The 11,416-nt window shown below is 39.1% G+C and overlaps 1 protein-coding gene across 2 annotated transcripts; it reads right to left on the reverse strand.

Moving 5' to 3' along the window:
* Positions 1-1,329: 1,329 nt before the first annotated feature.
* On the reverse strand, positions 1,330-9,365 carry LOC124119706 (putative 2'-deoxynucleoside 5'-phosphate N-hydrolase 1). 2 transcript variants are annotated; one of them, XM_046482306.2, is made up of 6 exons: positions 9,229-9,365; positions 6,665-6,807; positions 4,754-4,819; positions 4,266-4,376; positions 2,819-2,928; positions 1,330-2,058 (listed from the first exon to the last, which is right to left on the reverse strand). In XM_046482306.2, exons 2-5 carry the CDS (start codon positions 6,801-6,803, stop codon positions 2,825-2,827), a joined length of 420 nt encoding a protein of 139 aa, XP_046338262.2. In that variant the 5' UTR covers positions 6,804-6,807; positions 9,229-9,365; the 3' UTR covers positions 1,330-2,058; positions 2,819-2,824. The 2 variants fall into 2 exon arrangements, with proteins under 2 accessions (XP_046338262.2, XP_046338261.2); XM_046482305.2 differs by having other exon boundaries at positions 9,117-9,270.
* Positions 9,366-11,416: the final 2,051 nt, after the last annotated feature.

The following is an 11,416-nucleotide window of genomic DNA, read 5'->3' on the forward strand; positions in this document are numbered from 1 at the left end:
TTTTCTTTTTAATCATCAGATACCTGCATTGCACAATAAATGTCATAATTTATTTGTAACATATTTCATAAAACTTGAATGACTTTTGAGCAGTCATTTTTTCAGAATAATCAGTTATATGTTTAAAAAACAAATATACATGTATATGTAACTGAAGTATTTATACATCTACATGGAATGATTTTGGGGATAAATTTGCACTTTTTACAAAATCAAATTTGCTGTATAACATCCAATACATAGACTTAATACAACAGTTCTCTTGAAATACTGTTGAATTTTAAATGCATGGTTATCAGGATTTTGTAAGGAACAGATACATGAATTAACACCTGTGATGTCTCATAGCACTAAATGATGGGCACATTCTATATTTTTTATGATTTGTGATTTATTTATAATATCCCTCCCTTTGTAAGGAACAGAGGAAATGTTTTATTTCAAAGTATGATGACTGTTATGTATACTGGAACTGTTTGGTTGACAGATGCATGGTAGATTTGTATTTGGTATATATCTTATGGTCACAATTAAACAAACCCGTGAAGATTCCGGGGTAGAATAGGTCTTCAGCAACCCATGCTTGCCGTAAAAGGTGACTATGCTTGTGGTAAAAGGCGACTAACGGGATCGGGTGGTCAGGCTCGCTGACTTGGTTGATGCATGTCATCGGTCCCAATTGCGTGGATCGATGCTCATGATAATAATCACTGGATTGTCTGGTCCAGACTCGATTATTTAAAGACCGCTGTCATATAGCTGGAATATTGCTGAGTGCGGCGTTAAACAACAAACCAAACCAAACCACAATTAAAGAAAACTGAAATCAGATGTAAGTACAAATTTTGACATAAAAGCAACATTTAAAATAAGTTGTTTTATTCTGCATGTTATATCTACTTCAATTATCAGTAAAGGAATGGATAATAATTATAGATCCGTGGCAAACACCTGTTGAAGGATGTCCATGAACTGCAAATGTTGGTGTAACACCAATTTTACGTATTTATTACGAGTCCAAGGTAGAAAGAAAACTATTTGTAGACTTGAATTGAAGCCTGTTTTTTTGCTGACATAGAAAATACAGTTGCAATACATTTTTTCACAGTGTTTTTCCATGTTATCTTTTAAGCAACCCATGCTTGCCGTTAGAGGCGACTATGCTTGTCCTTAAGAGGCTACTAACAGGATTGGTTGGTCAGTCTCTCTGACTTTGTTGATGCATGTCACCATATTCTAATTGCGTGGATCGATGCTCATGATGTCAATCACTGGATTTTCCATAATTATCCTTTTTCAATACCAAAGTAAAAGAAAACATAATACTACTATCTATGAAGCTTTTATTCATAAAAATAACAATAAAATTAACTCATAAAATTCACTGGGTGTACAAAATGTATGAATATCAGATAGATACTTGAATAGTTCTTGTCATTTCCTCCACGCTCTTCACACAATGTGTTCTTCTGACTGACATTCATTTCATAAACATTTTCAGTTGCATTGAATATCAGTGTATGAGGAATGAGATATAAAAGAGTTCAATTAAACACAACGTAAATTACGTAAAATGATACATAATGAATAGTGCTAAGGCAGTGTTCAAAATGAAGCTTAGTCCCAGACCAACTGAACACTTCTGGAGTTGTGAAGTTACTTTATTATGTTCCATTATTTGGCCAATGCCAAATATTTTCATTTTATGAAGAAACTTACACTTAATTTTGTACATTTTCAACAACTCTAACATGCCATATTTCTTTAAAAAAATTAAACTATCTGTAATTTTATTACATTTTTATTTTTATTAATTTCGCTTCTTATCATGTTTACATAGAAAATATTAATAACAACACCATATTTTATTCCTGCAATACCATGCCTACATGACCAGACTTCTGTTTCAAGACAAAAATGCAAAGTTCTGTCTCTTGTAAGACATTAAACAAGTCATCCTAAGTGTGTATGAGGTCTGCCTGTGCATGGTATTTGTACTTCAGGTTTCAGTCAGCTATTACTCAGATCAGCAGCTACACAATGGCAGTCGAAGACTATCTGAAAGAAAATAAACAAAAAATTATATAATTATTGATTAATGAACCGACCTATGTTCTTTTTATATCTTTGGTTTAAGAGATTTGTCAAGCCCTTGCAATGGCGGTAATTTGATCAATGTTATTTTTTCCTTTTGTTATGAGGTTACTATATTACTAGTGGTATGCAAGAACGGCAAGAAGAATAATGCCCCTTTGTAAACACACTGTTTGTTCCACACTGTAGAATGTATAATCAATTATCCTTTGTTACAGGCATGTACATATATTTTTCTTGATTGTGATGTGATGTACATGTGTCAGATGGTTTCATGGTAATGCCAGTTAGGCTGGGTGGTCAGCTCCTGTTTACCTAAACTAAAAGTGGTAAGCTCTCGGCACATATCAACAGTGGAACCAGTTTAGGTCAGTTGTGACTCGACCATGAGTGTTTGTTTGTTTGTTGTTTAACGCCGCACTCAGCAATAATCCAGTTATATGACTGCGGTCTGTAAATAATCGCGTCTGGACCAGACAATCCAGTGATTGACATCATGAGCATAGATTTATGCAATTGGGATACGAAGATAAGTTTGTGAGTCGCCAAGTTCGATCCTGTTAGTCGCCTCTTACAATAGACATTCGACATTTATGGCAAGTATGGGTTGCTGAAGACATACTCTACCCCCAATTAAAGTCACATCGTTTTTTAACTAAAATCATTGTGTTGTGATTATTCATTAATGATGCAAGAGTGGGTGTAACACAATGATACAACTGACCTTTTCTTATCCAAGAAACTCTTTCAGGATTTCTGGTACCTGGGGCTCGACGTATTCCCTGAAAACGACATTGCTGCCATCATCTGCCCCCTTCATCATGCATGACGGTCCTGGAGACATAAAACACCCCATGTACTAAAAAAAACCAGCACTTGAACTAAAGCAGGACTTAACTAAACCAGCATTTAACTAAAGCAGGACTTAACTAAACCAGCATTTAACTAAAGCAGGACTTAACTAAACCAGCATTGAACTAAAGCAGGACTTAACTAAACCAGCATTGAACTAAAGCAGGACTTAACTAAACCAGCATTGAACTAAAGCAGGACTTAACTAAACCAGCACTGAACTAAAGCAGGACTTAACTAAACCAGCATTGAACTAAAGCAGGACTTAACTAAACCAGCACTGAACTAAAGCAGGACTTAACTAAACCAGCATTGAACTAAAGCAGGACTTAACTAAACCAGCATTTAACTAAAGCAGGACTTAACTTAGACGGGGGCACGGGTGGCCCAGTCGTCGAAGGCGCCGCGATTCGCTGTGCAGAGTTGCGTCCCTTAGACACGCCAGAAACCTATGATTGTGGGTTCGAATCCCGGTTCGCCCCGATTATGTTTCTAGGTTTGTCAGCACCATACCCGTGCCTCGTGCGTTTCACCGAAGTGGTAAACGTCTGAGACCTGCATCACTTCGAGCTTTCCTCCCACATTAAGCTGACACGCCGTGATATAACTGGAATACTGTTAAAAGCGGCGTTAAATCCAACTCACTCACACTCACTTAACTTAGACTAATACTCAGTCAACAAAAACATGTCTTTAAACTAATCAAATTTTTTTTTTAAAGAACCTTTCCTCTTCTGCTGTGGAATCAAGCAAACTAGACTTGGTTTGTTTGATCTAGACTTGCCTAGGTAATAGTAAAAAAATATACCTAAAAAATATATATTCCAGAGTCATGGCACAGGACTAGACTTAACTAAACTAGCACTTGTATCTTCCTGTGGAGCGAGTAAGGGGAGATAACTTACAGTCTTCTGTGGCTCAGGTGTTTCTAGTTTCTCTTCATTCCACACTTCTACTTCTTTCTTTGTTTGTTTGTTGTTTTACACCGCACTCAGCAATATTCCAGCTATATGACAGCGGTCTGTAAATAATTGAGCCTAGACCAGACAATCCAGTGATTGATATCATGAGCATTGATCCACGCAATTGGGATCGATGCCATTCATCAACCATGTCAGCGAGCCTGACCACCCAATCCCGTCAGTCTCCTTTTACGACAAGCATAGTCGCCTTTTACAGCAGGCATGGGTTGCTGAAGACCTATTCTACTCCGGAATCTTCACAGGTCACTTCTACTTCTACACAGAATACTACTACTATCTCAACTTTGATGACTACTACTACTGTTGTGTGTATATAGCACGGTATAACCAACATACTTTTCCCAGAATCTGGACGGAAAAGCAGCAGAATTGGCTTCTTCATGGCCACAGCTCTTCCGACCTCATAGCCGACTCCATGTGAGGGTTGGGTAACCTCTGCCACCACGGCTAACAAAGAAAATTAAATCAAATCAAAATTAGACCAAACCTATTTGTTATGTTTCTTTTCTAATTTTATATTTCTTGATAATTATGAAAAGAGGCAAAACACAAATATATATTTTTTTTAAATGTTGCAAAAGAATAGTTGCCAAAAGCTTTCTTTTGTTTTTCCTCCCAAGTCAGTAGAGAGGAGGAGTGAGTGAGTGAATATAGTTTTACGCCGCTTTTAGCAATATTCCAGCAATATCACGGCGGGGGACACCAGAAATGGGCTTCAAACATTGTACCCATGTCGGGAATCGAACCCGGGTCTTCGGCGTGACGAGCGAACGCTTTAACCACTAGGCTACCCGACCGCCCCAGTAGAGAGGAGGAGGACATACCATCACATTCTTCCAGCCAGGCAACATCGCGATCATGGATTTCTTTGGCACTGTTGTTTGCCTCCACTGAAACACACAACATATGTTATTTCAAGAAGGACCATAATGACGATGAAAACAAGATGATGATGATGATGATGATGATGAATTGTTTGTTAGGCATTACTTAGAAGTTGACGGATGACAAAGTAGACACAATTAATGGATAATAACTTCTTTAATACTGTAAAGGCAATGTTTCGGTATAGATCCTAATACATAGATCCTTGTCAAGCAAGACTAAATGAGGAGCATTGTACACAGAATATATATATAGTAGGTGGAGGATTTACAGTAGAGGATGATGATGATGATGATGATGATGATGATGATGATGATGATGCTTGTAATACACAGGATTTCACATTGGTTCCTACATCGCTCAAGTACATAAGGCCAGTTTTAAAATATTCTTGTTTCTCATGACATTTTTCAAAACTGGTTCGGAGGATTTTACAGAGCTACATATAACTGCTTTTTTACTTTCAATAACTTTCAATTATCTTGCGTACAGAAACGCGTGCATTAAATGAAAAACTCAAATGTATAAAAACAGCACACGTAAATACCCAATGAAGCTTTCTAAGCATGTGTACAATGGAGCTAATTTCTGAAACACAATTATGAGCTAATTTACTTTCCGAGTCAAGCCTATATATTTATAACCGTTATATACATCTAAAACATAATTTCATTTTTTTTAAATCTTAAAATGTTCACTAATTTTGGGAAAACCCCAATAGAGTGATAAATGGATGAGTGAAAAAATATTGGTTACCCAATGAAAAATGGGATAACCCAATTAAAATAGAAACCCAAGAGTAAAAGCTCAATTGCTCAAAAAGTTGTCTGGAACTCTGATTTTACTTTTAAGTTGTATTTCTATATTAGGTTACAAATTCATAAGAGTAAACTTTATTCAAATGTACCGTGTGACTTCTCTTAAGACATTGCCTCCTGCATCTCAAAGTCAGAAACTGGCGCAAAGAAAATGGAATTTCAGTTGAAAAAGTTGTTTCTTAACTGTGCTTAATAATATAAACAAAATTTGTTTTCAAAATTGGGGACAGGCATGTCATGAAAATCAAGAAATAAATTTCAACAGACACAAACTATACCAATGTGCATTTTGATTTTTAAATTCATTCTTATAAACTGTTAACCTTCTACCACTTCACAGGCAGCAGAGGTTCATACTCCCCAGGGACCTGAGAATGAAAATCTGTTAGTACTGCACACTGATCCATTGACAGGGTAATAATGTAACACTTTGATCCTACTCGAGGGTGTTGATTGGTGCATTATTTATATGCACATTATTACTATATTACAAGGGGCGCTGGTGGCCCAGTTGTCTAAGGCGCTGCGATTCGCTGTGCAGAGTTGTGTCCCTTGGGCACGCCAGAAACTTATGATTTTGGGGTTCGAATCCCGGTTTGCCCCGATAATGTTTCTAGATTTGTCAGCACCGTGCTCGTGGGTTTCACCGAAGTGGTAAACGTCAGAGGCCTGGAATAACTGGAATACTGTTAAAGGCGGCGTTAAACCCAACTCAGTCAATAACTCATACTATTATATTACAGTTATCGCCCTTGGGAGTATACAGCTAAATGTACCATGCCTTCACATGTTCTGTCTTTTGTACTGTTATGTTACAATTCATTCTTGATTAATCATTTTGAATTTTTTCCATTAAAAGGAGACTGTTTCATGGACAATGCTCCCATCGTTTGCCTTGGTCTTGAAGGTAATCAATACCATGTGTGAAACTTTTTTCATACAATTTGAACTAAAAGACCCAGAAACTATTTGAGGGATGTGACATTTGTTAGCACTGGCATTTAGCCAGGCCTATTCCCCGTTAATACTTACACTGTAGGACATTCTTCTTTCCCACATGATCAGTGAGCACAGGGCCGTAGGCCCTGAGTTGGGTGATGATGCGACCGTAGAGGTCCACATCCTGCTGTCCCCCACTGATGCTGCCACAGAAGTAGATCTTCTTGCTCATCTCTCTATAACAATGACATATAGTATATATATGTATAGTGCAACCATCAGGGACAAGTCATTTTGTGTGGAAGGTATAGTCTATAGAACACAAACATTGCTTCCAAAATATTTGCCCTCTTTAAGTGTTTGTCAGTGCTAGTTATTTTAATAATCATCCCACATCTGCAGGGGTGTAGCTAGGGGAAAATAAGATGTATGATGGTGGCACGTGGTCCTGTGCACAGCGCACAGATCACGAATCAGGTGAAGTTAAGCAACGTCGGTCTCGGAGAGTAGTTGGATGGGTGAGCCCGTTCAGCAGCTTGACTCCTGAGAGTTTCTAGGGCTTCGGTCCTGCCCCACACTGAAGCACATGTACCACATGTGGTGTCTCCTTAGGCAAGTGACTTTGTTCGAAATGTGCCTCTGTTCACCCAGCAGTGAGTGGGTACCCGGTAGGATGAGATGGTAATGTGGCTGTTAACCTTCTAGCGCCTCACAGGCAGCGTGGGTTGTATACTCCCCAGGGAGCTGAGAATGAAAACGAGTGCTCACTGATCCATTAACCGGGGTAATAATAGTGTAGCGCTATGAGAATCCACTCGGTGAATAGAATTTGGCGCATTATAAATGCACTTGTTATTTATTGTTATTATAATCATTTATTGCAGTACTTATTGTGCTTAAACACTCATAACGCTTATCAAACACAAGCAGGCCAGTGCAACATATCTATTACAGAGATATCAAGAAATATCCTTACCACCTTCTGCACATTACTTATTTCAAGTATCTAACAGTTTGATTATTGTGATCAAACCCACATATCATATAATATAAATTGTTAATGCAAGAGAATAACCACTCTAGATTGTCCACCGAAACAGATTCCATTTGGCATAATGGCAAAATAGCTGTGAAAATTAAATGAATTGACCACAGAAAATCAGTTATAACACCAGGTGTTTGCAAAGGGTAAAAGAAATGTAACAAGCAAACAACATTGAACCAATTCATCAACGACAATTTTGACACTGGTAAGCAGGTCAACCTGTAAATTAACAAAAGATCATGAAACTATAACAAACGACTGAAAGGAATACACAAAAGTTTTGTTTTTTTTTACTTATTTATTTTATACTTGTAACGACTTCAAATTGTGCAATGTGGTAGCTACGCCACTGATCTGCACAGATAGGAAAAGTAAAACAATTTGTATCAATGTTAGACTTGCATTTTGTCTCTGAATGAGAATATTTTAAAAACAGTTTTACACTGTCCCCATAATATCTCACTTTTAATACCTCACTTGCTCCATATATTTGAACCACTCTGAAGTGCTGCAATCATGACATATATAATAAGAATACATGCTATATTGATGAAAACGTTGTGGGTGCCGTTTAGGGCCAGGACAGATGACTCGGTACCGGGTTGGGTGGTTCCTGAGTAGGACCCAGATACCCACAGGACTACCTGGAGCGGTTAGTCACTTGATATATTGTTTGATGGCAAAAATTATCTAGAACTTCCATGGTTACACTATAAGTGACTTATGTTCTCATTTTTTTCGGACTATGCACCCATTGATTCTGACTTACATATGTTTGAATAGAGATAAAGCTTCAGTCAACTTCAATGTATGTGTGACCAGATCGTTTGCTATGAGTATCTAAATACATTTTGCCAGGGCTACGGTCAAACTATTCACAACCGGACATTTGTGCCTATCTCTTGACATCAACATCGGGTACCTGGGTAGGGTCGGGTAATAGTGGGGTGGATACCCGGGTAGTAAATTTGGACTCGTCCCAGCCCAAGTGCCGTTGTACAAAACAACATTAGCGCTACGACTGTCGTAAGTCTGGAGTTACCATCACCTTAGCGTCAACATCGCTTTTTACAACGGCACTGTGGAGCTTAACTATACATTGTTATAATGACGTCATACTAGCTGCTATTCTGCCAACGAAAATTACCTCACAATGTCTCGACAAGGGTGTGATATAAAATGTTTATCTGCTGATAAACCAGTGGTATTTCACATCATACGAAAACGTGTTTTGTTTGAACATGTCAGAAAATCAATATTGAATATTGTTTTAAGGAACTACTCATGATATCATTTGCGTTGTTATGAGGAAACATAGCGACATGCGTTGTCATGCTTCGACACCATATGAAACACATCCACCAAGTACTGCGATATATTGCCAAGCAACACAGAAGCCTAGCATAACCAGCTGATAACCATCGTATTTTCCATTTTGTACGAACAAACCTGAGATCGCATGTTTCTAGATCTAAACGCAATGCTTTTCTCATTACTTACAAAAATGGTATTTCTGCTTAAGATGTTTTCAACCAAGTACACAATCACCCACGCAGATTGAGGTCTATTTACGCATCGTCTATAGTCAACGAAGCGAAACACTAATACCCACGTGTTTCTCAGCTCGCGCCAGATTGTTTACAAGGTCAAGGCCGGGCTGATCAAATCAGGGCGCGTCAGCAACAGATCGATGGTTTACGTGCGGCGAGTGATTGAGTGTGGTTTTACGCCGCTTTTAGCAATAATCCAGCAGTATCACGGCGGGGGACACCAGAAATGGGCTTCACACGCTGTGCTCATGTTAACGTGCAGCGACCGGTACAAATGTATATGTGTGTGTGTCCTCGGAGTGACAGTGTCCACTGACATGATCATATTAACATGGTTGTATGTTTTGTGTGTTGTTTAACGCCGCACCCAGCAATATTCCAGCTATATGACTGTAAATAATCGAGTCTGAACCAGACAATCCAGTGATTGACACCATGAGCATCGATCGACTCAATTGAGATACGATGACATGCATCAACCAAGTCAGCGAGCCTGACCACCCGATCCAATTAGTCGCCTTTCAGCAAGCATGGGTTGCTGAAGACCTATTCCCGCATCTTCACGGGTCTGGTTTTATTTTTAAAATATAGGTATGCAGTCACGTGCAATACATTCTGCTCTATTTATAAGCGCAAATTACAAGCGAGTTTATAGGTACTCCCTGAAACATCGGTCGTTGTTCTGTACATATTCCCCCAAACAGTTACTGATATATGCATATTCCCTGAAACAGTGATTATTGTCCTATACATATTCCCTGAAATAGTGATTATTGTGCCATACATATTCCCTGAAACAGTGATCATAGTTCTATACATATTCCCTGAAACAGTGTTCGTTGTTCTATACATATTCCCCGAAACAGAGATCGTTGTTCTATACATATTCCCCGAAACAGTGATCGGTGTTCTATACATATTCACTGAAACAGTGATCGTTGTTCTATACGTATTCCCCGGAACAGTGATCATTGTTCTAAGCATATTCCCTGAAACAGTGATCATTGTCCTATACATATTCCCCGAAACAGTGATCGTTGTTCTATACACATTCCCCAAAACAGTGATCATTGTTCTGTACATATTCACTGAAACAGTGATCATTGTTCTATACATATTCCCCGAAACAGTGATCGTTGTTCTATACATATTCACTGAAACAGTGATTGTTGTTCTATACAAAATCCCCCCGAAACAGTGATCGTTGTTCTGTACATATTCCCTGAAACGGTGGTCACTGATCTATACATATTCCCTGAAACAGTGATCATTGTTAAATACATATTCCCTGAAACAGTGATCATTGTTAAATACATATTGTTGATCATTGTTCTATAATAATGTCAATCGACATCCGTAATTATATTTTCAATTTCTTAAAATGGATTTCGTTATTTATAGCACATAGCGAGACCCTACTTACTACAAAGCTGTGTTATTAACAAATGAATAAAATACATGATATGGGGTACCAGGTGGTGTCCATGCCAACAGGCCACACGTGGAGCCGCACTGTGCTGTGCATCCTTGTGGTTCTTGGTGACGCCAGGTTCTACTAATGCGAGTTCGAATCCATACTCCGTAATTTTCATGAACCTTGGTTTGTCAGCACCATATCCTTGCCCATGGGTTTCACCTAAGGGGTAAACGTGAGATAGCGGATATAGTGCTCAGGGCGGTTTAAAAACTCACCCACTCACTGTATGGGCGTAGTTATTTACTCTCAGTTTGCGTGTAGGGAACCCAAACCTCAAATTAATGCATGCTGACAACGGCTAGTGTGTGCTCCATGCATGCTGACAACGGCTAGTGTGAATTCCATCCATGCTGACAACGGCTAGTGTGTGTTCCATGCATGCTGACAACGGCTAGTGTGTGTTCCATGCATGCTGACAACGGCTAGTGTGTGTTCCATGCATGCTGACAACGGCTGGTGTGTGTTCCATGCATGCTGACAACGGCTGGTGTGTGTTCCATGCATGCTGACAACGGCTGGTGTGCGTTCCATGCATGCTGACAACGGCTAGTGTGTGTTCCATGCATGCTGACAACGGATAGTGTGCGTGCCATCCATGCTGACAACGGCTAGTGTGCGTTCCATGCATGCTGACAACGGCTAGTGTGCGTTCCATCCATGCTGACAACGGCTAGTGTGCGTTCCATCCATGCTGACAACGGCTAGTGTGCGTTCCATCCATGCTGACAACGTCTAGTTTGTGTTCCATCAACCCTTTCCATCCATGCTGACAA

This window comes from Haliotis rufescens, unplaced genomic scaffold (genome assembly GCF_023055435.1).
Source record: "Haliotis rufescens isolate VD_foot unplaced genomic scaffold, xgHalRufe1.0.p SCAF_9, whole genome shotgun sequence".
In the NCBI taxonomy this organism is placed as follows: Eukaryota; Metazoa; Mollusca; class Gastropoda; order Lepetellida; family Haliotidae; genus Haliotis; species Haliotis rufescens.

Coding starts and splice junctions, on each gene's coding strand:
- LOC124119706 (XM_046482306.2), bottom strand. CDS start 6,803: ATGAGCAAGAAGATCTACTTCTGTGGCAGCATCAGTGGGGGACAGCAG. Junction 4,820..6,664: donor AAAGAAGAATGTCCTACAGT/GTAAGTATTAAC, acceptor TGTGTGTTTCAG/TGGAGGCAAACAACAGTGCC. Junction 4,377..4,753: donor CTGGCTGGAAGAATGTGATG/GTATGTCCTCCT, acceptor TTTCTTTGTTAG/CCGTGGTGGCAGAGGTTACC.